The sequence below is a fragment of the Manis pentadactyla genome, chromosome 1, assembly GCF_030020395.1.
Source record: "Manis pentadactyla isolate mManPen7 chromosome 1, mManPen7.hap1, whole genome shotgun sequence".
Lineage (NCBI taxonomy): Eukaryota > Metazoa > Chordata > Mammalia > Pholidota > Manidae > Manis > Manis pentadactyla.
This window is the reverse complement of record NC_080019.1, coordinates 226,844,035-226,871,627: the sequence shown is the minus strand read 5'-3', so window position 1 is coordinate 226,871,627 and position 27,593 is coordinate 226,844,035. Positions and strand designations below refer to the sequence as shown.

Here is a 27,593-nt window from a genome sequence, read left to right as displayed (position 1 = left end):
TAGATATAAACAGCCTGCTTAACTGTTTGTCTGCCATTCTGGAAATATGCATCTGGATTTGAAGATTTAAGTGCCTGTTATTTTTAGTGGGCTTACTTTTGGCCCTAAGTCTGGCAGAGAACTAGGACTCTTTATATGAGAGCAATCCATCCATCACTCTAAGTAATCGTCATTCTAGCGCTAGGGAACCAGGATTTATTTGTTCTGATGATTTCAATTTTGGATGGAAACTAACCAGTTCTCCAATTTTAGATTCCCAGGCTTCTAAATCCTTTGAAATGACCTAGAACTGGACACACAGTTAAGTGGAAGTACCCCTAATTGTCACTACACTATTTTGCTTTGCATACAAGATGTATACCCATGTTGCAGATGCAATTTGGGGCTGTTCTCATCAGAGACTTACTGTGGCTTCCCCTCTGCATAACCTCTGCCATAGAACCACTTTCCCCATAGGAAACCAGGACATAGTTGTGATCAAGTGGACATTGTTGGCTTGATATGGTTAAATCGATTAATAATGTGGAGAAATGCTGTGGTTATTTTGAAATGCTTCATGACTTCATGTGTTCCTTTCTTGATGGACACTTCAGACTTCCCTTCATTTCGAGATAAGCAAATGCATATATAAATGTACCGACCTGTCAAGAACAGTAAGACATTAGTTGTGTTCTGTAATTTTTTATCTCACGCATTTGCGATTTTAGAAGAAAAATATTTTCTATCAATGCATAACTACATTAATTTTTACCTCATGTAGATTCAGTGACCATTCTCTCTGACAGTAAAACCTAAGAGAAGACATCTGTGACAGGAACATTATGTAATGTAGTGTTTAGAGGAGCTGGTCTCTTTGTATGAAAAATGTTTGGCCTGCACATCAACACAGAAGAGTTAACACAGCCGGAAACTCTTTTTCTCCCCCACGTCAAAATTTCTCTGAAGCACTGAGAGTAAAGATTATACAGAATCCTCCTGAAGATGGAGTTAAGGCAGATGGGATACGCATCTGCTTTTGTATTCCCAGCGTAAAAACATTTATAATCATGAACTATGTCCGGTGGCTTTGGGAAATACAATCATGTACACAGGAAACAGTTTTGGTGATATCTTTAGTAGGTAATTCTTAGGATATTTTTGTAGGAGAGGATTGGGCCTTTGGGTCTGGAAACATTTTTATCTTTTTTGCTTCAGGCTGGAAATGAGGTAGGCTCAGTAGAAGTTCTGAGAGGTGATAGAGTTTATAAAAATTCCCTAATGAAAATACCTGTCACTCATTTAGTCTCTGCATAGCAACCAACTTGACTTTAAGATTCCTCCTGCTGAGTGAGACGTCAGCATCACTGTTAATGCTGTTGGTTTTGAAATCTCCACTTTCATCTTGTCAAAATTGAGAGACTCGGATTCTCCTGGATGATGAGTATAGTGGGTTTTTCTTTTCTAAATTCATTTCTTTATTACACTATCTAGACCCTTGAAGGTTGCCCAAATTTGATATTCTTTATGCCCAGATTTTTTAGCCCAGTGTGTGTGTGTATGTGTGTGTGTGACTTGCACTAGAGCTGACTGTTTGAGGTGTTTACAGCATTGTACACAACTGGGTGTCCTTTATAACTTCAACACTTTTTACATCACTGGGATTCCAATTCCTTGAAGCATTATAACACCATTAAAAGCCCTCCTGAGCTTTGTGCTGACAAACGACTTCAGCTCCATTAACCATAGTGGGCTCGGTGCTGTAGAACTTGGTAGAATATATGTTTGCATAACAGCAACTCCTCCCTCTTATTAGTCACACCATAACCACAGGCAGATTTATACTTACTGTCTATTCTGAAGAGTGAAACTACATATTTTCATAAGCATGCTCCATTTTTAATTGTGTAATTAAGTTGCTGACATAAGCAAGTATATAATTTCACATTAAGGTAAGGACCCGTAAAGGCATGCATTTGCATAATTTAATTTTCTGCAGAAGATATTGAAAATCAATAGCATGATTCATAGCCTTACCATATCATTGCCATGCTGCCACTGGTTGGCGTTTTGAGTTTAGAAGAGCATAAAGAGTATTAAAATTGATTGAATTTGGTGTGTTGAGTCTGTCTTTCATTGGGGGCCACATACTGTTTCTTTTTGCAAATCTTTGCTCCTTGCCAATATAATATTAAGTTGCTTAATATACTGGATATACATTTTTTTTACTGCTGTTCAAGTAATTTTTTAAAGCTATTAACATGTCATATGATTAAAATGCATTTGAGGAAGGGACTTAAAATTTGTTTTAAATTATGTAAGTGCTAGTAGTACATGATTATATTCTTATCAGGAAAAAAGAAATCACACGTTACTGACATAGACAGAATAAAAAGGACAACTAAATATAGTCATCTTTAATGAATAGTTTGTGTGTTAAAAAGAAGTCTGGTGCCAGAGTGATAACGTCCTTTGCTACCCTGTTCATTTCTGAGTTGCCTCCTTAAAGAATTGCTTACAAGGTTCTCAGGATTGTTTCTTCCATTTTCATGGTTTAGATGTTTGCTGTTTCTGACAGGTGGGCAGTAACTAGAAAGCAAGACAATACGGGGGAAGGTGGGGTTTTTGCTTGTTTGTTATGTTAACACTCATACACACACACACAGATGGACAAACACTCCTGACACAGACAACATCAGCTGTTCTTTTATTCATGTATTCATGCATTCATTCATTATTGAACACATTCCATATGTCAAACTCCATTGGGGGTGGTAAGTGGAGAGCCTCTTATCTCTAGAGAGCTTAGAGCCCTTGATAAACCATGCAGCATGTCCTTAGAAGCAGGTTCCCCTGCCCATTCCTACCTTGCTGTGAATAAACCACACTGTACAATGCTTTGGGGAATGTGAGGAGGACAGGGTTCACCCACCTTCCTTGGGATGGCCATTCCCCATCTGTTACTTCTTGTCAGTTGGTCTGTATACAGTAAAGCTGCCCCTTTTACTTTTGTCCTAAGTCAGCTCCCTTTAGATAGGCAGTTCTGATGCACAGCTCAGATCCTTACACTACAGTGGGCTGTGTATGGCTGGCTGGGAAGTTTATCTACTCTCTGGAGAATGGTTTCCATTACTTACAGTGTCGTGGAGGGCCTTCTGATGTTTACCTCCCTCGTTTCTTGAATTGGATATATCTGCAGATTTTCTTTTTTCAGTAATAGTCTAGTGAGCTTGGGAGCTAGCAGGTGTGGGATCCCAAAACCTATGGCCTCTATCCAGTCTAGTTAAAGACTGATTTACAGGAATTACAGTCTGCTTGTAAGTACTTCGGAGTTTTCATGCTTACCAGATGAACTCTGGACTCTTGTCTTGCTGTTCTAGCAGGCTGGGTAATACAGCTGCCAGCACGGAGCCACTCCAACATAGATGCCGCTGGTAGCCTTTGTCCTTCTTTGCCCCACCCTGATACTCTTAAAGGTTCTGGGAAATGAAAAGCAACCTCTTTTCAGGAAAAAAAGGGGAACTGGCAGTGGAGATTGTGATTCTAAAAAACATCTTGTGTAAAGGGTATAAATTAGTATCCCTGAGGATAACCCCATTCTTTATATTTGTAGCTGGTTCATTTGTTTGTGAGCTTTCTGGCTAGAACTCTGGTTCAGTTCAGATTTGTCTGTCTCAGTTCTGAGGTTGGCGCCACACTGGTATGATTTCAGCAGCAGGCTGTTCATTTCAGCCTGGCCAGCTCTTTACTGATGTTAAGATTTAGCTTGTCAGGTTGCAGGCTGTTAGGGTGAGAGTTGAGGAGGTCAGCATGGTACACCTCAGCTGTAGCACAGCAAGGAAGTCTGTGGTTCTTATCTCTGGCTTCACAATAGAATCATCTGTACTTTTTTAAAGTACTGATTTCTTGTTCCCACCCCAGACCAATTAAATGTGAATCTCTAGAGGTAGGGTCTAAAGCATGGGGTGTTCTGTTTTTAAAGCAACCAGGGCTTAGAGCCAGAGCTCTAGTCAAACAACTGCCTTTTATGCATTGAGAAATTGACGATCAGGTGTTCAGGTGACTCTGAAGGTCACCAAGAACACTTTTAGTATCATTTAGGGATCTTTTGCATGTAAGAGACAGAAAAGTGAGCTTTGGCAAATAATTGGTTCATGTAAGTATAAAGCCTCCCATGGGGTTGGTTTTAAATTGGCTTTGTCCTAGGCTTAAATTTTGTCAACAGAATTGATCCATAGATTTAGCTTCCTCTGGCTTGGCTCCCTTTTTAACTCCTTTGGTTCATGTTCGTAGCACCTTCAGGAAGAAAGAAGAATCTCTCTGATTGTCTGATTTCCCAGGGTCAGGGGAAGAAGAACGTCTGATCCATGACTTGGGGCTAGAGGGAGTACAGTATAGTGATAACAGAAATGGGGTCTCTGCACCAGTTTGCCACTATGTTGTCAGGCATTTTAAAAGCACTGTGTATATGCCTAGTGCTGAGTGAAGAGGGGCTCTCTGCTCACAGTAACTTGTATTGTCTTCATAACAATGTCAAGGTTGGTATTTTTAATTTTACAGACCAGGAAACTGAGGCTTAACCACGTACCCTGATGGGAGCCACATTCCTATGGTTAAGACACTGTTTTTTACTCATTATCTAGATACAAAGAAGCATTATTTGGGAATAATTAGAGTGCACTAGCTCTAAGAAGCATAGTAAACAGATACGTAAAAAAAGGTCCCCCAGAAGCATAGAAAATACGTTAGCCAACGGATTATTTATTTAGTGCACTTCAGTGGAAGAAAACAATTGATTAGTGAAACTGGAAGTAAAAAACAGAATGGTTGTAAGTCTTTGGTTATCCACCCTCGCGATCTCGTGCGCTCGCTGCCACGCCCAACATCACGAGAGTCTCGCTCTGGACCAAATCCGCAAGCCAGAAAAAGACCAAATTCAAATTTCAAACTCCGGTTTCGACAGGAAATGTACTGCTTTCGCACCGTTAAGTCAAACCATAGTAAGCCAGCGGCTGTGTATACTTTATGTGTTTTCTAATTTTTCTTCATGAAGAAAGCTAATGCTGTCATGGTGAGATTGTTATTATTACTTTGATTAATTTGGAATAGAGAATGTGTTATGTTTTCCTGGTGCCGTCTTGATCTTAAATTGAATATACAGTTCCCCTAACCGTTTTCTTTGCTTTTCAAAAGGATACTTGATTTTGTTTGGGTGCATTGAAATATTAACATAGACAGCTGGGATGTATGGTTTGAAGTGTAATTTCATTTCATCTTGGATTCTGGGCACCTGTGGTATTTGTCTTAGACGTCAGTACATTCAGGTGTGGGCTCACAACAAAAGAAATTCACATCCATGGATTTTGCTGGGAGGGGAATGTTTTGCACATTATATAGCAGGCAGAGGGAGGCTCTCCATAATGGGGTAGAAAATTGGATTCATTTGAGTTTTCAAAGAATACATCATTTAGCAGTGTTTCTTTTCTATTGTTGGCCTTAAAGGGTTTCAGTTTTCTTATTCTCAGGTGTAACAGGTGACTCTTTGGGGTCTAAAGGATGTATAGGACTGGTATTGGCGCCGGGGAGTCTCCCAGGCCTGGGCCTGTCTTGTTTGGCTGGCAGAGGCCCTGGCTTGGCTGCAGGCATGCCTGTGAAGGCTTCCTCATCTGCTGCTGTTTACCTGTGTGCCAGGGACCAGTTAGTGTCTCTAAACCTTAATTCCTCCATCTGTACAAGAGACGGAATGACTCCGTGTTCTATGATAATCAAATAAGGTTAGAGGCCTTTTGCATCTAGGATGTAAGTTTACACATGCAGTTGGAACCAAAACCTCAGGTTCCAGGTCTGCTAGTTATATAATCTTTGGCAAGTTAAAGTTGTTTAACTTCCCTAAGCTTCAGTTTGCTTATCTGTAGAGTGTTACCAGTCTGGACCATTGTATCTACTGCATGGTGGTGTTTTGCAAATTACGTAAAATAATGTATGTAATGTGCTTACTGCACCGCACTTCATGGCACAAAATAAAGGCTCGGTGCAAGTGTATTTTAATATTAATAGTAGTTAACAGTAATCTCGCTAGGTTCTCCGCAAGTAGTTTTTCTGTAAAATCAGGAGGTTTTATTCAGTTATCCCCAGAGTCTGTATTTCTAGGAAGTCACCCTTTCTGTGTCCAGTGGGGCGATGACTTTGGCTTATGGTAGTTCTTCCTCTCTTCCAGTGTTGACGGAAGGCTACGTCGGGGCCCTGCACGAGAACAGACACGGCAGCTCTGCGCAGATCCGCAGGCGCAAGGCCTCAGGCGACCCGTACTGGGCCTACTCAGGTAAGTTTACTTGCTGGGAGCAGGACCACACAGACCAGTTAACACCCCATTAAACTCACTGGAAAGCATGCTTTTAATCACTTTCACACCTGACTTCTGTTTGCTCAAACCTTATGTAGTTTGCTGAGAGTTGAAATACCCAACCCTGTTTTTCTCAAGGTTTTAACTACCTTAAGTTATCTCTCCCACCTGTTTTCTCAACCTGCTTTATCTTCTCAATTTGCAATTATTTCAGAACTGGACATGTTAATGAGTTATTGTACCAAACTTGTAATTTTCCCAAAGACATAGCCTTTTCTTTTCCGTCTTTTCAGTGGCTGTGATTTCAGAGAGCAGAAAATACAAGGCTAGTCTTGTGCTGCAAATGTCTGCTAAATATTACAAAACATTACATACCAAAATGATGTATTATGTTTTAATCTAGGAGATGCAACTTTATTTCCAAGTCACATCTTGTTAGTTGAATATATTCAGCCCTCTCTGGTATTCTGCAGTGCTTTCCATTTTTGTTTTTATGTTTAGCCTCCTAGCAGTGAAGAGAGAGAACAGTGTTATAACTACATTAGATACTACTTTGCAAATAATTTTCTTACATTTTAAGGGGGGGAAAAATGAAGACCTACAAGATATACAGACCTTCCACTTCCAACAACTAACAAAAATATGATAGGTGGATTGTTATTTCTAAGAGAGATTTTGATGCTCTAAAATATATGGGAAATGTATTGTAGCTAATTAAGGAGGAATGCTTGAGAAAGATAGACCACTTTGGAAATTACTTTGGCACTGAATAATTCAAATTCTCTGAATGAAAGGGCTTGGAGGCATGGAGTATCAGTCTTACTAACATATCTATGTCTTATGCAATGTTGTTGCATGTAGAACTGAAAGGTATTTTCATATTGATGCTGTGATTTTCAATCCTGAATTTCTACCTGCAAATTCTGTTAAATTTTTGTCAGTGTAAAATGTATAGGCTTGTTCTTTAATTACACCTTATCTATTGGCTTTTTGCATCCTTTTGTCTATTGATAAATCTCCTGCCCCTACAGGGAGAATAGCCTATCTGTTTTGTTTTGCAAGGAACAGATAGTGATTCTGAAGTCTTCCATCACACCCAGTTCCTTGTGATTAGAATTATTAGAGCCTTTTTGTCACCATTTGTGAGAAATGAAGGAAACTGGGAAATGAAGGCCAAGCTTACATATGTGTGTGTGTGTGTGTGTGTGTGTGTGTGTGTGTGTGTGTGTGTGTGTGTGTATATGTAACTTGATGTCTAGAAATCCAAAGAAAATTTATCATTTGTATTCTTGTAGCTCCAATATCAGGAAGAGACATAAAGTGCCCTGCTATTTACAGTTCATCAATTTAGAATAATAATGCTGTTAGTCAGGAAACTACAAGATATATCCCATCAGCATCTCCAATTGCAAATGGTAGTGAAGGAGTGAAAGGCCTAAAACATTTCCCATTACTCAGTTCAAAATGGATGTAAGTGGTGCAATCTTTGGAATGGAGCAATTGTTGATATCCTTAACTCTGGTGGGCTTAATGAGTCTCCATTTTGTATTTCTGGAGTGGATTGTGTCTGGATTTGGTAACTGCCTGTATTAGTGGAAGGGCTAATAGTTTAGCTTCAGAGGTTAGCACATTTCTACTGTAAAGATCCAAGTAATAGGTATTTTAGGTTTTGTCGGGTGGTATATGGTCTCTGTTGCAGCTACTTAACTCTTCCATTGTCATACAAAAGCAGTGATCAGTTGATAATTCTGGACAGACTGTTCTGATAAAAATTTATTTATGAACACTGAAATTTGAATTTTGTATAATTTTCACATATCAAGAAATGTTATACTTTTGATATTTTTAAAATTGATATTTAAATGGTTGCATTAAAAAATATAGAAACTATTCTTACTATGCAGGCCATGCTAAAACAGGTAGCCGGTTAGTTGGAAATGGTTGGATAGGTTCACAGACACAGTTGTCAAACCCTGTCATAGTCGATTTTTTTCAGACTAGGATAGGACAGTCACAGGAGGAATTTTCAAGACGGAAGAACCGCTGAAGTCTTGCTAGGCATAACAGAGAAAACAATAAAATAAAAGCCAGAAGAATGAGACAGGCATCAGTTGGTGGTACATAGTCTTCATGCTTTAAACAGTTGTTAATGAAAAATTTCATGGTATTAGTGGTTGCTTCACACCAAAATGGTGGAATGTTCGTTCTCACGTCAAGAAGATTTGGGGTCCATGAAAGACACTTCTTAGCATTGGGCCAGTAGCCACAGAAAGGCCAGGGAGCAACAACTGTGTGTTCCTTCTGTACATCAGACCAGGGCCTTAGAGCAGCAAAGCAGATGTTGGACTGCTGGCTGCAGGTGTACATCTCTGGATATAAATGCTGCCTGGAAAGTGGGACTGTCAAGAGAACCTCATTGTTTGTAGAGGAGAATGTTTTTAAATTTAACAAAGGTGAAGCAGGTTTAATGGTACAGATTTTGATTTTGTGCTTCTAATTCATAGATTTGTCTTAGTTCATCCTAAGATAATGCCGTTGGTGCTTAGGGGTATGGTGTGTGACTGTATGAATCTTGAAGTCATGCAGACAGACTGTTTCAAATCTGAGTTTTATCTTTTAGTGTCCTCATGTTGTTGGTAGAACATTCAATTCCTTGGAGACTTAGTTTCCCTATATTTGATATTGGAATAATTATAGCACTTCCCTCACAGAGGCATTTTGGGGATGAAATGAGATGATATGTATGAAAAATTTAAATTTAACACAGGCCCTTGTATAAAGTACTTAATATTATTTCCTGCTGTTTCTGACACTATTATTACTTTTACTGCATGTTGTTGGAATTCTCGGTGGGTAGGTGTGATTGACAGTGGGTGATAACTAGGTAGTACTGAGAGCTAAGCCAGCTAAACTCGGTCAGTCATGATTCCCAAGAACTGCCCATTTGGGATTTGTGAATGAGGATTAAGCAAACCATCCTGAATTCAGGGATTCATGGCCTACATGATCCACTGCTGTTTTTGTGAATTAAGTTTTATTGGAACACTACCATGCACATTTCTTTAGGTGTTTTCTATGGCTGTTTTTGTGCTGGGAATTACATGGTGGCTACAGAGACTGACCAAAATGCCTGGAATATTTTTATCTGGATCTTTACAGAAAAGGTTTGCCAAGTCCTGCTCATGTTAATATCCTGGTTTTCTCAGCAGATGTTAGTCTGACTCATAAACAGAACAGATTTGGAAGATGTCTTCCCCCCGCCCTCTCCCTTGAGCTGGAATCTCCTTGTTAGCACTCGTAGCGGTTCTGGTGTCAGCTTTGGGAAAGCACTTGGGAGGGACAAAGATGAGTCGGGTGAGATGTGCTGCAGGAGATGGGTCAGAGTGGTGGGTGGGTGCGAGTGGTTCTGGGGCCTCTGGGTTACTGTGTTCTACTCAGTGGGTTCCTTTTGTTGGTGGGGTGTGGTGAATGATGTTGACCTGGTTTTCCAGTGACATTCCACCCCAGTCACTTGAAGAGAATTATTAGTTTTCAAGCTGTGGATAGCTTGTTTTTAGGATACTGTCATGACTCTAATTCATTAATATTAGTATAACTTTTCACGTTAGGACTAGCCAAGTTATTTCAGTTTCTCTGCATCACCTTGGATAATGGATGCCCTATTTATATTTGACATGCTCATCAAACAATGCCATGTGAACACCTACAGCTTTGACATAGAGAACTGTTTACTGAGGAACCTGGAGATATGTGTTCTGGTCCCCTGGGATCATGTGAAGATTGATTATCTCCCTGGCTTCTTAACTTTGTCAGTGGTCATAATATCAGTGTGAAAATATCATACACAAGAGATATAAAATGGAACGTAAAAGTAAGGTACTGTTGTTAACGGTTAGTAACAGCCATGCAATTTGAAGATTGCTTTGTATCTTTGGATTTCTTTTCCTTAGATCAGTATAGGGAGAACAGGGGAAAGACCTCCTTATGTATTTCACACAGAATTATAATGAAAAAAAAAAGTTGATAATTTAGAAAAAGAACATTTCATTGAAAATAAAACAATTTCTTTTCTGTTAGAAAAAATCTGTATCTTAGTACAGAAAATTGTGTTACTTAAGGTGATGACAGCTCGTGAATTTTGGAGCTTGTCGAGAACTTGGGTAATTCCTACACAGAAAGTAACCACTGCTCGGTAGGTCATTGTTGCTGGAAAGGGAAATGAGAAACAAATCTGGAGCAAGTTAAGTGCAAATATGAGGCATTTTTATAGAGCTGTCTTTTTTTTCTCTTTCCCCTCAAAGGCTTGGAGAAAAACAGATTGTGGTTTCTCTTCCCATCCCTTTTTTACTTATCCTGTTTTTTTCCTGCATTTTTAATAATCTGTACCTCATGTTCCTTCTCTGTAAAAAGAGTCTATGAATCGATACAAGGGAGGCAGTTCTCATCATTAGGGGAATCCAAAATTGAGGCCTTTGATGACCAAACTTCTCTGCAAGGTGTGTCTGGTGTTGCAGTGGGTGAAGGTAAAGCAGGGTTTTTCTAAGCGGCATTCCTGCTGTGGCCAGGAAATTGTAGGAGACATCAGAGTCCTTTCTTACTGTCCTGGAGCTTGATGACTTGTTCAGCTGTAAAATGGAGATAACAGGACATACCTTGCAGAATGGCTTTAAGGATTAGAGGTAGTGCACATAAGTACCTGGTATAATTCTTGGCCTCCACTCTGGAATGGAATACATATTATCCATTTGGTTCTTAATTATATGCCACCCCACTACACTATTCATCTAAATGTCTTGTTTTTTCATGTGTGTCTGTGGTGTGTAGGTGTATGTCTCAGTTTCTGAGCTAATTGTAGAATCCTTGAGGGCAAGGATTATAGTCTATCATTCCTTGTTTTTTCTGCTGTGTGCCGGAGTATCTTATTTTGTGCATATTTGGTCAATATTTTTCAGGTGGGTGTATGGTTGGACAGATAAATACACTCATGCCAGAGTCTGTGCTTGGGAACTCACTGAGGGGATCCTGCCATGAAATTCAGATAAATTAGTGGGTTATTTACAAAAGGTTTCACCATTGGATCCTTTTAAGTAACAAGCTCCTCTGATTAACTTAAGATAATTAAATTCCTAAAATATTTCTATGCCTATTTTTAATGTTTATACAGGGTAAAGCAAAATATAGTGCTTTGATACCTACAGAAGTCTACTTTCATCATTAGAAGAATGGAAGGCTCTATGGAACATCAAAGATTATCGTTAATATAGTTTTATTATTTGTCCCTCTCCTAATTCCTCCCAGGAAGTCCCTTACAGGAGTCATTTCCCCAGAGTCATTTTCTTTGCAACAGAGACTTTTGATGATGGAACCACCCCTTTGGGGGAACAATCAGCCTTGAAATTCATCCTCCGAAGGCCCCCCTTAAAGGAACCTCCATCTTGATGCTTGGCCTTAATTCATCAATCTCCCTTTAACTTATCAGTCTCCCTTTATTTCTTATAATTAATTTCAGTCTACTGTACAATTCCCTGTTAATCTTCTTGAAGTTTTAAGTAGAAATTATTTATTTGTTCAACACACTTAAACTGCTTACTGTATGCAAGGCATTGTGCTATAATGGGAGGGGACAGAGAACTCCCAGTATGGCTGCTGTCAGATCGCAGTCATTAAAGATGGGCAGGTGATGCCAGGATGTGCAGAGGCTTTGAGGCATGAGACGATCTGTCAGGGTCTGGGAGACTGGCAGCAGCTCAGTAAGTCTGGAGGATGCGGTAGGGGGGAGAAAGATAAGGGAATAATGCAGAGTATTAGAGTTTGACCGTGAAGGGTCTTAACAGTATTCTACTAGGAACCCAGAACACCTTTCTGAGGGTGATAGCAACCATTTAAGGGTTTCATGGTAGAAATGGGCCAAGTTCTGTATTTGAGTAAAAACACTGATCGTAGGATTAGGATCTGTCAGTGGGGGAAGACGGTGGGATGAAAAATGATGAGGTTGTATCATCAGTGATTTGAGAGATAAAAGGAAAGAGCCCATGGGAATTCATTATCATTAATACATGGAAAAGAAAGCAAAATGGATTGTTTAGGATAATCCCCAGGATGATTGAAGATGGGGTTGCATTTTATTTAAAAGGAGTAGTTGGGGAGTCGTGGGTTGGTTGTAAAGATAAAAATTTGGACTTGAACCTGTTAAGGTATGGTAGAGTATTGTGTTCATATTTCTCACACTTTAAGTTTTATGCTGCTTGAGCAGAACCTTTTCCTTGAGCATATTCCGTGTTGCTGCTTAAATGTTTTGGAATAGAAGGGCCTCAAGGTAAACAAACTGTAAAGAAACTGTTTCTTCCTGCAGGTACTTTTTTCTTTTGCATTTGATCTGTGATTACAAGGATAGATAAGGTGAGAAAAAACACAGATGGTCACACACTAATCAGGACTTTACCTATAAAAGAGAAAAATGTGTTACCGTATGCCTAAGTTACCTTGACCATTTTTCAATACTTGGCCAAGTTGGGCTTTTACCCCTTCCACTATTTGAAAGAAATTATTCTCACATCTTAGAGATGTCTCCACATTTTCTTTTTTTTAAACTTTCCTTTTAATACTTGCCTCCTGAATTCTAAAGTTTCTTGATATCTTCTCTCTGGAGATGGTTTCACAATTGTTTGTTAATAAAGTTAATGGATGTTATTATATAAGAAGACAGCAGTAAGTTCTTCAGGGTCCTTGCGACCCTCAGGAAAGCATATTAGGAAGATGAAATATCGTTCAATGTTGAGTTAGTATCAATGACATATATTAGTGATAACAATTTCAATTGTTACTATGATAGGACAGTTAAAATGTGAGTATATGGGAGGCTGAGAAGTTGGGTTTTAAGTTGGCTCTGAAGGTAGCGGGTTGATGGAGTCTTTTTGGAGGACTCTTTGGAAATAATCTGCGAAAGTTTTAAATATTAATAGTCTTTGATTGAGCACTTCTGTTTCTAGAAGTTTGTTTTGCAGAAACACTTGTACCTATCCCCAATGTGGCATTGCATTTAACAGCCTAAATGACCATCACAGGGAAGTTGGGTAAATTACAGTATATCCTTATGAAGAAATGCTTACTAAGCATCCATCAAAATGAAGTAGGTTGAGCAATAAGATATGTTAAAATAATATGGGTAATAAACTGCTATTAATGAGTCAACCCTGAGAGGTCTGGAAACAGTACACAAAAGTTAATTGTGGTTATCACTGAGAAATGAGAGGTATTGCCTATTTTACATTTTTATTTGTACAATATTTTAATAACTTACAGAATTATATCTGGAACATTGTGATTTCTTCTACTAGTACATTCATAGTATTTCCTAAAATCTTTTTATTGTAGAGTAGATGGCGGAATCATTGCATTCAGGCAGTTGTCTTTGCAACAATTTTGAAGGGAGAGAAAAAAAAGAACTGAAAGGAAGGTCAGAAGAAAAGCAATGGCCTTTTTTGTCTCTTTAATTGGCTGGATATAAATTTTTTAGGTGAAACATTTTCACTGGCATTTCAAATTTTATAAAATGCTGATATGAACTATGTAGAAATTAATGAACTGATATTGACTCAGTTTGAAAATGAACATCAAGATTTATTGAGCAAAGCAGTAAATATTGACCCAGGCAGAGATAAGGTCAATATTTACTTTGATATAACATAAATCCTAATATTCAGTAATCTATAACTTCAGTGGGCCCACAGAAATCAAACAAGAGTTATCTATATGTTTTTTGTATTTGTGATGGGTCAAAGTCAAACGTCTTTTTTCCTGGTCATAAATTTGAAACGATGGTGTTTTATCCTTTGAAACTGCTTTTGGGGAGCAGGGGATGGGGGGATATGAGTTAGTGGAGTAACATGATTAATCTAGTTTCAAAGGAAAAAGACACCTGAGACTCATAGATGCCTAGAAATTGGAGAGCAGTTACTTGTGTGATTTACTTAAAGGCTACTCGTCTTCCTTTTTAACCTCATAAAATATACTCGTTTATTATGTCTGATTAGGTTCATAAAACCCACTGTCTGACTATATAAAACAGAAGTATGTTCTGTCTTTCCCTTTGGATACTGTTCAGCTATGTTATATGGAACATTTTTTGGGGGGCAAATAAAATATGACTGATACATGTCCAACTGAGTAATGCTTTAGTGGCCTTTCCCTTGTTGAAATTACTAAGTTGAACTACACCTTTATTCCTTCTCTTGTTGTCTCTTCCCTTGGTGGGATGGGCCTGGCAGCAATATAAAAGTAGGAAAGTGCTATCTCCCTGGGTTGTGAACTTTTATTATTGCCAATATGTAGCTGGTATAAGTGTCTATCTACTTGTGCTTAAAGATTGAATTGTTTTTTAAACTTCAGTTTCAGAAAGGAACTTGGTCCGCAGGGTTAAGCATAAGCTTGCACCTCGGCAAAAGCCTTAGATCTTCCATGGTCCTGTTCTGGTCACAGTACCTTGGATTATCTTTCAGGCTGATGACAGTGTAAAGTGGCAGTGCTAAGCTTCAGTGACCCCAAAATTAATCTCCCCCCCACCTCTCAGCTGGTAACCTCCCACGGCCCTATTTGAGATCAGTAGCATTAGGGATGGTATATCTTCTTGACTTCCTTCCTGTTATTAAAATTTAACCTGTCCTCTGTTTCATTTATATTATATTAAATCCCATTTTTCTATCATGTAACTAAGACCTTCTTTAGTGTAAAAACCAATCAGGACTCTGTGTATAATGTGGAACCTTGCCTTCCTGAGAAATACTTTCTCATAAATGTAGGTATCCTTACCTTTCATTAACAGTGCTATAGAGTGTATGATAAAGTTTTCCGAGTGTAGTATGGAATGTGATTGTATGTCATAAAAATGAGTACTGTGATGTAAGGACTAGACTTTAACATAATAAAGTGTTTCTTCTTGAGTTGTTTATAAAGGAGAGACTCACAATTGGTACAGACAAGTCTTGAACCCTTCTCTTAAGTCTTGCCTGTATCTCTTTGTAACAGTTAGATCTTGCCCAGGGCCTGCAGCTGGGAGAATATTTTAGAATTTGATCTTGTGGCATTCATTATTTCCTAGTACCCTTCATATCGGGCAGCTCTGCTAGTTTGCCATATTGGTTTCTTAAATTTACTATTAGTTATATATTAAAGATTTTATAAAAGGTGAGTCAGTTTAAAGAAAAATTTTAACTCAGCAGTTATAAACTCTTATTCCAATATGGCAAAATAAATCTTCTTCTGTAGCAGATGTCATTGCCGTCCTGAAAGAAGTGAAAAGCCTCTTATTAAATGCCATACAATCAAGCTGTATCTGTGATGGAAGAATCACAAAGTGCAAAGTGAAAAAATCCCAAAATGTAAAGAGTTTCCTTGAGATGGCTTTTAAAAATTAAGGAAACTATTTAGTGTCTTAATTTAAAAAGTGTGGTCTGCTGTGTGTTCTAGTAGCCATATACATATAGATTGTAAAAAATCTTAAAATATGCTTTGGCCCAGTCAGGTTCCCGGAGTTCCCCTGTCCCCTCCCATTTTGGAACCTCCTCAGGATTCAACAGTGGGTCTCTCCATCCATCATCCTCCACCAGCCATTGCTACTGGTTATTGCCTCTGATTTGTTAAGTATTAAAATATCACAATGGAGGGACTTTCAGAGAGTGGAAGGTGGCCTGTGGGGTTTTAAGGCTTGTATTGTGTGCTGCAGCCCACTTACTGAATTTATTTAACCTTGAAGTATTTCCTGGGCTTGGGAAGCCACTTGATCCAGATACCCTGCTTATGTTCATCCACATTCTCCCCTTTTGAAGGCCATTTCCTGGGAGGAAAACAAGCTCCCTTCTTGAAGCTGCACGAAAATTTGCTGCTCCCAAAGGCATCGTTGAGTTGCTCACCCCAATTATTGCTGGCCTCTTTCCCTGCTGGAACCTGTTTTCTTCTGTCCCGCCCTCCCCACGAGTTCCAAGTGTTAGGATAATGTTCTTCCTTGTAGCAGGGCGTGCATGCCATTAGTACATTTGGTATTGATCTGTTGTTCAGAAATTTTAGCAGTAAAATGAAATATGAGCCTCGACCAGGCTGTTTGACTAGTATCTGCGAAGATGAGAGAGGTCATTTGTAATGTGTTTCTGCCCTGGGGCTCACTGTGATAATGGGAGGTATTTTCTCCTCACTGTTGTGAAATACATAGTCTACCCTCTCCTCTTAGGGAGTGATTTTGACATTTTTTGAAGGTCCTGGGGCTTTTACGTTTTTACACCACTTCCTAATGAGCTATCTTATAACATCCTTTTCGTGTAAAGATTGCCCTTTCTCTCACCATCTACTAGGGTGTGAAAAAGAAGTTTCAACACTCATGGCCATTTCGACCACATACCTGCTGTGCCAGAAAGAACTAGTCAGGATTTGCTTCCCTCTGTCCTACAAGCACTTCTGCCTGGCAATATTATCAGGATTTTCCTCCCCAGTTCACATGGAAGTCATTTCTAGGAGCATGTTTGAGTATAAGGATTTGTTTTTGTATCAGTTACCAGGTTTTATTTTGCCTGTGGAAAAGACTTCCTAATTCTCCTGGCTTAATAATAAGGACAATTTGTTCCTTACATAGCCCTCAAGAGGAAGGGGCCTCCAGGATATGTCTTTGTGTTTAAGTCCAGAGAAAGAAGAGAGAGAACCCCCTTTTTGTGTTTCTAGGAGGGAGTAAAATGTTCTTTTAAGTGCTCCATCCCTGACCAATCAACCCTTTTATCTCATTGGTCAGAACTGGATCCCGTTCTCATGCTTCATACAGTCACTAGCGAGAAAAGTGGGGTTGGCAGTATTGGCCTAGACCAATCAGGATTTACCCACAAGTAGCAGAGACAATGGCTAGATAAGGAGCCTATGATGCCAGCTACCCTTTATTACCTTTTCCAAGTTTTAAAAGCTAAGCAACCCTGTGGCACTTAATAAGGGAAGAAGTTATGGAAAGAAATTACTTTTGAAATGAACATTTGATTTTAGAAGCCTGGCATGTTTGCAAATAAAATAATAAAGCTACATGATTTGGGGGCCCTTTACAATATTCAGAGTTGCACTGTTCAGTTCTGTCACCATTGGTCATATATGCCTATTTGCATTAAAATTAAAAATAAATAAAAATCACACTAGCTAAATTTCAAGTTCTTACTAGCCACAGATACCCTTTTATACAGCACAGATAGGAACTTTTCCACCTTTGTAGAAAGCTCTATGGGACAGCACTGTTCAGAAGTTTCAAACATTATAGAGAAACCAGCAGATAACATATATTTAGCACTGACTCTGTCTGAGGCCTGAGCTAATTGCTTTCTCTGTCTTAGTTGATATTCTAACCAGCCCTCTGAGAATATACCCTTTTGCAGAAAGGGAAACCTTCTGTGTGGGGTGCTGCCTTCCCCAGGGAGCAAGTAAGAGACCTCTCCTGAGCAATTACACCTGTCTGCATACCCTGCCTTCCTAGCCACTGGAGCTGTTTGGAAGTGGGACAACCCAATACTTGCAAACATTCAGTTCATTGGAAAGCATTAGGTGTCGATTTTGATTTCAGATATTCCTGAAAAACTTGCATGTATCCCAAGTGTACAAGCCTCTCAAATCCAGGGAGGTCCCATGTAGGTCCTTCTTCCCTCTGGTGGTCTTGGGAAGTTGTGCTGTTACAGCTCTTAAGCATTATTTTTGAAGTTCTCTATCTTGGGCTAAATAAGTCAAGGACTTACAATGAGTGAGGTGGTGGTAGGGGGTGTTTTCCTTTTGCCATTTTCCACTTCATTCATTCTTTCACTGAAAGAGTATTTATCAAAACTCTGGGCATGAGGCATGTACAGTTATAGTCATTAGGGCTACACAGAGAACAAAACAAACAAAATTCCACTCCTTCCTGGTGGGGAATGACAGTGAAGCAGACAAAAAATAATGTAATCTCATCAGATCAGGCTATAAAAAAAGTGAAGTAGGGTATGGCAATCGTAAGAGGTATTATTTCAAGAAAAGCCAGAGAAGGCCTCTCTGATGAGATGATACTTGAGGAGAGACCCAAATGTAATGAGGGTCTGAGCCCTGGGTACATGGGACAGGCCTTCCAGGCAGAGGACAGAGGGGAGACTATGGAACTTGGAAAGGTTAAATGAGGTATGTGAAATTACCCTACTAATTTCAGTTGGACTATATTCTAGAAACCTGACTGGCCCAGAATATTTTGCAATGTACACAACAGCCCCGAGAGCAAACAATGTTCTAGCCCACAATGTCAGTAGTGTCAGAGTTGAGAAGCCTGGTGCTAGAGGCTCGCCAAAGAGTCGCCATGCTGCTGTGGGAAGTCCACCTTTCGAGCTGGTTATCAATCCACATCCTCAACTGAGTGAATATTCCAGGGCAAGAATGCAGCAAGCAGTGTCATGCAGGGTGGCTAAGGTGTTAGACAAGCAACTGAGTAGTGTGCTGGTCAGTCTTTGGAGATTGGAGAGAAGAAATGGAAAGCTTGGCAAGTTGACCGTTCCAGGAATCTATGCATGAACTCAGAAAGGAATGAATCACAGCTCTGGTCGTGGTGAAAGCCCACCTTTCCTGTCGTGTGAGGCCATAAATGATAGCTGAGCCACACTAAAGAGATGGTGAAGTGGTTTTTATTGTTTTATTTTTGAGGTCTCTGGTGACTCCTCCATGTGTCAACTCTTTGATCTAAGAGGCTGCTATGAAATAATGTTTCCTTATATTGCTAACAATGAAGGACCCTCCAGAATATCACTATGAGAAAATTCACAGTACCAGGCGTGGGCAGGGCATACTTCCTTAGTGATCACTTTTAACAAAAAAAGTGAAAAGGAGAGCTATGAATGGTGACTGACAGGTCATCATGATCTAGCATTTTTCAAGTCAGCAGCTTAATATTTGATAATAAGTTATGTAATTGTTAGAATAATGTCCACAGTTACCTCCCAGAAAGGATTGTTCACCTTCTGTGTATGGATTAAACAAAAATTACATTGGGTTGGGGATATAAATGCATGTATATTTACCTATACATCGTGCATGGCGCTCTTGACTTTTCTAAAAAGCAGGTGGTTATCAAGTGCTAGCTCTGACTCAAGCCCTTTTGTACATGTTTAGATATAAACACAATTCATGTGATTATTGCCCCTAGGGAGTTCAAAGTCTCTTTTACTCTTTCTCTTTTGAAAGCAGAATTTCATTATTAATGATAGTCAGTGACTCTGAACATTAAAGATAGCAAAATCAAATATATTTACCCAGATACTCCTCTGGTAGGTGTTCTGAGAGTTTGATACCAGATAATTCATAATGCCAGGCTTGCCCAGAAATAGTCTTTATTTAAGTTGTAATTGATAACATCTTACCAAAGTATTGACTTACCTATTTAAATTGTATTCAAACATGTGTTATTCTAGCTCCCTTGTTGATGGCAAAGGTCGTGTGAGAAGCATTTTCTTTCCCAAAGAAATTTTGGAATTATTGTCTCCTCTTTTTCTTACCTTGGATTCTTTCTTATGTCCCAGACTAATTCCAAAGGACTTTCCTTAGTCGTTGCTGTTGACAAAAGACTTTATGTTTGGAGTGCTTTTTTCTTTTAAAATTTTGCTCGTAGATTTTGAGTCTAAGATCTCTGATTGGATACCACTTTGTATAAACTCCCTCTTTATATAGAAGGAGTAGATTTGGGTCTTCAGATCTCTCTGGTAGAAATACAGACTGCATTATAAAAAAGGAAAGTATATTCCTATTTGAAAATGTATTATTTAACACCATTATTATATTGAAATGCATTTTCCTAATTAAAAATGCTTACTATAAAACAGCTAATCATTATTAAAGTATGTGGCTTAGAATAAGAGGATTGTCACACTTCAGTTTTGAAACACATTTTGTAGTGGGAAGAAAGCCACATCATGTTTCACTCAGTTTTTGTGGCTTATTCAAATACATAGTGATTTCACTGTAGTAAATAATTTTTCCTAATTTTCCTCATGTAGAAATCTATATGCATAGATTCTCGTTTAAATAATTTGTTTAAAGGTTGCTCCACTGAATGCTGCCCTTTGCAGAATATGTTTTATAAGATATTAAGAGCATTTTAAGTATTCTTTCATATTAATTGCTTGGCATTTAGAAGTAGTTTTAAGTTACTTTAATAAATTAGGTAGAGCTATAATATAAAAGTGAAAAATACACATTTGAAGGGTTCAGAGACACTTGGGTGGGTAGTTGAATACTTGAAATACAAGTTCAAATGAATATTTGATATTTGCATTTGAGTTCTCATTACAGAACAGAATGAATTTATGCATTGGGAGGGTAAGAAATATAATCATTGGAAATAAATTGATTTCAGATTTTTGTCTATAAAATACTAGTCATAAATACAGTTATTAGAATCCATGTTTATGGTCCTGGAATTTGACTGAGAGTTATTCATCAGAAAAGCCACCAGTCCTACCATTTATCACAGTGAATCATGAATTTATATATCTCTAACTCACAGGTGTGATGTATGTCTTTTTTGATAGGGACTTTTACTGCAGGAATTAATTTTATACATTGGGAGACTTTTATGGCCATTTTAACTGTTAGTTACCTAAAGATTTAAATAATTTCACTGATTTCTTGGCATTAGCCTCTGGGAGTAGAGTTTGTGTGAACAAAAAGAATATCATCAGTACAGATTGTTCAAGTGCCTTTGTGTTTACCTCTGCACTGAGTCTCTGTAAGAATCCCTTGGCAAGAGTCTAAGTCAATGTGGTTTCTCAGAGAACATTTTCCCAAAGTCTGCCTGGGCACACTAGTTCAGTAGGCTGTTCATAGACCTTCTATGGCAGGAGAGGCATGTGGCCCAGGAAGATTGGGAATTGCTGAGATAAACAACTAACACAGGTTTCTTTACTGCAGGACTTCTCAGAGCCTATAACATCTCATTCTTGATAGAATTGGACATGTTGGCCTTCACTGTGAACTCACACACTCCATTAGGAAGGGAGGGGAAGAGAAAAAAGTGTGTGTGTGGCGGGGGGAGAGTATAGGTAGGAGATTGGTTCTCCTGTGCTGGACCAGTGTCTTCTGTGGTCATTATTTCCTAACAGCTTTAAAAAGGCTAGGCTGGTGTTCTGGAGTATGGGTTACAGGGAAATTTCAGTCTGAAATGAGGAGTTTCACATGATTTACACATCTACCCTGAAGTAAAATGCAGAGACATGCTTGATTAAAAGGAAAAGCCATGACAGTGTATATCAGAATATTAGAAATATTCTTTCTTCTTACTTAGTGGAAATGGAGCATTTGTGCATGAAATAATTCCTTGGAGGCTGAAACAGCATTTAGTTTAATGTGATGAAAATATGTATTCAAGTCTCCATAAATGAAGATATTTACTAGAAATGACGATATTTAAATTTATGGAAGTGTTTCGTGTCCTACCTTCCTTGAGAGGGTGATGACGTATGGGGAGTGGGTGATGGCTTTATTTCACATGGAATTTGGGAATAATAGATTAGTCGGCAATGAATGGTTAGATGACAGGGATAAACCCCCTAAGAAATGAATCTGTGGTTCATAAGAAATGAAACAAAGAATTAAAGATTTTAGTCAAGGTAGACGGCACATGATTGAGCCTCAGCAGTGAAGGTAACAGAAAAGATTAAGTTTAGAAATTTAATTTTAAGGGAGAAAAGGGAAAGAAGTGGGATTTTAGAGCATGGAGAAGGAGAAAAATGAGGCTGTGATTCTGTCATTGTTTTTTGTTCTTCCTGGCTCTGAAGAGTAGCGCTCCCCCTAGTTGGGACTGTCAAAGAGTTTCCAGACATTGCCAAATGTCCCTTGGTGGGAGGCAGGGCTGAAGCCCTGTGGTTGAGAATGACTGTAGAGCATGTAAGGAAGAATAGTATAGTAGGTATAGTAACAGTATAGAATGGTATAGAATTATTAGGTGGTAAAGGTGGCCATGATGTTTGACCTGACAAGTTTATTTTGGTAATTGTGAAAGGTTCCTTACTGCAAGTGGGCGGTTTTAAGTATTTCTTACTGCTGTAACAAATGTGGGGCGTGGGTTTTATTTCCCTTTGATTCGTGCTCTGTCAGCTCTGGAGAGCATGGATGAAGTGTGATCGTAGCTCAGATGGAAGATGAAGACTAAGGAGTTGAGTTGTCTAGTTAATGGGATATATGTTTGCCCCTGATCTGTACAATGTACTGTTTAAGGTTAATACTTAGGGGTGAATGATGGGCTGAGTTTTTAGACATTGTCTGCCTTAGGAGGATAAGAGCCATAGTGCTTCATCTCACATTTGCTTATGTGGAGAATTAAAGACACTGCCTGAATTAAATCAAAACAGTAGACAGGGTCATAATGTTAATTATCTGAATATGTTGGCCTGCAGAATATATATACATACATATATATCTTTTTACATACATACGTACATACATGCATACATACATATCTTTTTTTAGTTCTGGAGGGTGGAACTAATTCTTTGAATGGTTTTCCTAACTTGGCATACACTTTCCCCCCTGCATTTAATATTGTTTCGTTCAGATCATCTCCAATTTCTGTGGAAATGGCTTCATAAGGAATTTAAAATGAGCTGTGGTTTGAGGTCTTCTTTTAAAAAATGGAAATTGCATCTATATGGGTTAGAATTGTATCTAGAATGATAGCTTAATAGCTCTGAATATTATTTTCAAATTCATATTTTAATGCAATTAAAAGTTGGCTTTTTAAATTTCAGAGCAGAAAGAAAGCTTTTTGAACTTTTCTTTTTCCTGCCAAGGAATGTGTTTTTTCCTTGGCATGGACAGTGCTGCCCGTTTTCATACCTTCTATCTTTGTATCCTCTGCTTTTCACTTCTGTTTGGCAGAATTTTCCCCTTTCCCCCCTTACCTCCCACTTGACGTAGTGAAATTATTCCTTGTTCTGGCTCTTGTTTCTCTCTCTCCTGGGACAGCTGCCTCTCACCATTTGCTGTGTCCTCCTTGAGTTCTCCTTGTCTTTGTGTTTCATGTTTGGGACATTGGTGGACTGGGGAGAGTCAAGTTCAGTGGAAAGAAAATAGACTCATGTCTTTTTTACAGTATCCGATGCCCTAAAACGATCAGCACAAACAGAGAATAAGATGCACTATGAAAAAACTTTTGACACTTGCCTGTAATGAAGCTTTTGGTTCCCACAATGCTGACTGGAGGCTGGAACTCTGTCAGTCCTCCGTTTGTTCAGCTCAAGTTTGCCGTGGCCTGTAAGAGGGGAGGAAAAGGAGTGGCAGAAACTTGAGAGCTTTATCTGTGTGTGTGTGTGTGTGTTTTGACTTTCTACATAAGTTGACAGGCAGTTTAATTTCATATTCTGGTAGGTCTTCTAGTTTTACTTAGCCCGTACAAGGTGACCTTTACATGTGACTTTTGTCTATTTGTTAACTCACACTTAAAGATCACTAAGATGCTTAGGGTTATTATTGGAATCCTTTCACTGTTCTCATATTTTAATTTGTTTTGTAGTTTAATTGCCATGGAGATGAGATATAAATCCAATACCAAAAATAATTATTGTGCCTACAGAACTTGCATTCCCTACCTTGGCTTAACTTGTTAAATATTAAAATGATATCACCTTTGCCCTCCCCTCCTCCTCTTTGCTTTCCTGAACCATAGCGGGGTTGGGGTAGCTTGAGATTATAAGAAAACTGTAATAACTATTCTAAACTTTGTTCACACATACACATGTATGCACACAGTTTTCTCTCCTGTTTTTTTTTTTTTTAACCATTTGATTTTGGTGACCATTCTCGTGGCAATGTAGAATAGACATTCATCTGAGCCAGTATGGATAAAGATCCATGTTTTTTGATAACCACATGTCATTTCATAGCATGGATAGAGATACACTGTAAACTATTTAAACATTTCCTTGTCAACGGACATTCTCATCATGCCCAACTTTTTACAATAACCACAGCGCCCCAGCACTCATCCTTGGGTGCTGGTGCTTTTGTTTCCGTAAAAGTAATTGTCAGAAATGCAGCTAGGAGATCAAGGGCTGTCGTGGTGCTTTTTCCCGTACCTTTCAGTAAAGGGCTTTTCAGATTAGATTATTCCTCTATTATAAAGAATGGGGGAACTGAATGAAACAACTCCATAACATGTAGTCTGAAAATAAGGCTTGTTGTGTCTTGACCACTCTCTTGGGGAGATTTCAAAGTTGAAATCATTGTTTTCATAATTAGCACCAATATCCTCAACACGAGGAATGTCACATGGATTTGTGCACGCTGGCGGCAGGGAGGGAGGGCTGCTAGCCTCCTAGTATGTGTGCCCCACTCCCCATCCACATGGGCCTGTTGAGCAGCTTCTCAGATTATTATGAACAAAACAAAACAGAACCCTGAAAAGGTTATTGGTTAAACCAAGATTGAAATGGATGCCTGAGTGACCCAGGAATTGTGCTGTATCTGACCTGTTCCCAGCATGGAGAATTTATTCTTTCATAATATCTACTCCATCAAGTTCCAAGTTGGACTCCTTTCGTGTGTCTTCTGTAGTTCTCAATTTCCAGCAGGTAATGTAACCTCTTCCCTTAGTTCCCAACTAATAGTTTTAACCAGTCTGTGATTGTGTGACATTTTATCCCTTAAAGAAAGCTCTTTCAACATTTTAAACATGTAAGACTATAGGAAAGCTTGAAAAGCAACATGGCGTGCCTTATTTCCTTTTATTTTATTGAGCATTTCCTTTATGTGTCTTTTTAATAGTATTAAAATAATGTTGCAATAGAAATGTATACCCCATAACGGAAATCTTCCTTTTGATAATTTAGTTGATATGAAAAGATAAACTGAGTCATAAAAAAACTCAACAGTCTTAAAAATGGCTTCCTGTATCTAGCTCATTCTCTGTAAAACAAACACTAAAGATCTTGGCTGAGACTTGAAGATTCTAATACCAGTTGGTGGCAAGTGTAAATCTCCAGACTTTTTCTTTGTCATGGGGAATTGATTTAGAGGCCAAGAGATGCTATTTCTAAGAGACAGAAACTGCTGTCCAATCCAAAAATGTTTTGCCATTTTTTTTCTGTGGATAAATGAGAGCCATGAGGTTGACTTACTTCCTTGAAACGTCAGATGGTTTTCTTTGAATCCCAAGTTCCCATTATTTTTGGAACTTTAAAATTAGCTTTATTGAATAGATTGATATCAGCATAAGTGCTTTCCCCTTTGCCAAATGTGAATAGAAATCCTAGCTATCACTCGATTGTTATGGAAAGAACCAGTTTGTGTCTGTTAATCATTATCTCTTGATCCAACCAGCTCCTCAGCCACAGAAAAAGGAGAAGCTACCATCAATAGCAACACAGGAAAGTGTCATCTATCCTTGGGCCTTTATTAGGGTGATTTCACATTTTCTACACGAGAAACTCTGTCCCTTTAGTTGGAAGCTCCAATTTCTTGATGCCCTTTGGTTGCAGTGATCTGAGGCCTTAGATTTTGCCACTTTCTCTCTTTTACTTCAGCACAAAGAACATTTGTAACTCCTGAATGTTCCCTGATTTTTCCTGCAGCTGAATCCTAATTTATACAAATTTTCAATCTGGGGTGGCCCCTTGTTTGTTAAAATCTTCCCAGCCTTTAAAATGTATTTTTAAAATACTTGTTTACCTAAATGTTGCCAGATTTTTAATTTTGCTCCATCATCCAATTTGTATTAATTATTGCATGCGCAGTATTTTAGCAAACTATAGACTGGTTTGCTTTGCACACTGGTTTGTGAAATTCTTCTGGTGCAAGCTTGAAGTTTTGTTCCTCTTTCGATCTCTGCTGGGCCTAACTTGGTACTGCACATAGAGAAACACCTAAATAAATATTTGAAGTATTTTATTGAATTATGTTTCTCTGTGGAACACAGGAAAAACATTTCTTCTAGTCAATAAATAATAAAGTGTTTACTTGGTAGCTTTATTTTGTAAAGCCCCGTACCAGTGCTGTCCAGTAGATTTCTTTACGATGCTGGTAGTGTTCTGTTCTATGCTAACATAGTAGCCACTAAACAGATGTGGCCATTGAATGCTTGTAATATGGCTAGTGTGTCTAAGGAACCGAATTTTAAATTTTATTTAATTTTGATTAGTTTAAATAGCCACACATTGCTAGTGTGAAATAAGCTGTTTTAATCTGGATCTTTTCCTCTTTGATTTCAGCAGTCTTTATTAAGCACCTACTAGGTGACAATATATTTTTTAAGGCCCTGGGGATATCGTGAGCATCTGTTGATTTCAAGACACAGGAAGCTTTCACAGTGCTGCAGAGAGTCTGACAAGATTCCAGCACTCATTCATACAGGACAGTAAGTGTGATAAGGTCAGGGTAAGCAGAGAATTGGGGATACACAGAAGATGGTGTTATAAAGCCAGGGATTATTTTCAGCCTAAAACATGGAACTGGGGACAAGACTGGAGAGGTCAAGGAGGCTGTCACAGAGGAAGGTCTCTTGAGGTGAACATATTTCCTGGGACATGGTAGGAGGGCATTAGCACTACATCTGTTTTTAGATATTTGAAATGGTAGATTGCAATCAAGTCGGCTGTTAACCATGTCTGAAGTCTCCCAGAAAAAATAGCACTTTGAAGCCCTGTTACTTCATCCATTTCTTTGACTGTTGAGCCCTGATACTAAAATTTCCAGGGTTTAAGCTACCAGGTGTATTTAACTTACAATTGAATCACCAGTGCCTGGCACAATCCCTGTCACATGGGAGGTGCACAGGAAGCTTAACACTCGCTCACTCATTTGTATATCAAATACATGATGGTCTGCCCTCTGCCAGACCCTGTGACTCCGCTGGAGAGCATGACCATTTGATTCCTGGTCGCATGAGACCCATCTTAGTGGCGCAGTCTGGCAAGAAACTAGTGAGTATCAGTAGATGAAATTTATCTATGGTAGCCATGAAGGAAATGAATGGGCCTGTGACAGCAGCAGTAGGGATCTGTTTGAGGTACATGGTGAGGGAAGGTCTTCCATTTGTATGACCAGTTAAGGGAGAAAGAATTCCAGCCTGAAAGGCAGCAGGTACAACCAAGGACACATGGTGGGGGAAAGTACATAGCTTTAAGTAGAGTAAGAGAGATGGGAGTTGTACGGGAGGAAGTCCCAAAGGAAGAGAAGGATGGATGAAGGACAGAGTCTACGGAACCCTGTAGGATGTATTAAAGAGAATAAAGTTCTAAGGATCATGAGATATCATTAA

At 38.8% G+C, this 27,593-nt stretch overlaps 1 protein-coding gene across 3 annotated transcripts in view; it reads left to right on the top strand.

The window, feature by feature from the left end:
- PTPRG (protein tyrosine phosphatase receptor type G) overlaps window positions 1–27,593 on the top strand; it is a 624,941-nt gene that overhangs the window by 147,684 nt on the left and 449,664 nt on the right. For all 3 annotated transcript variants that reach the window (XM_036878497.2, XM_036878498.2, XM_036878496.2), the window contains exon 2: window positions 6,194–6,298. In XM_036878497.2, coding sequence (XP_036734392.2) covers window positions 6,194–6,298 — 105 coding nt within the window. The remainder of the gene's footprint in view (window positions 1–6,193; window positions 6,299–27,593) is intronic.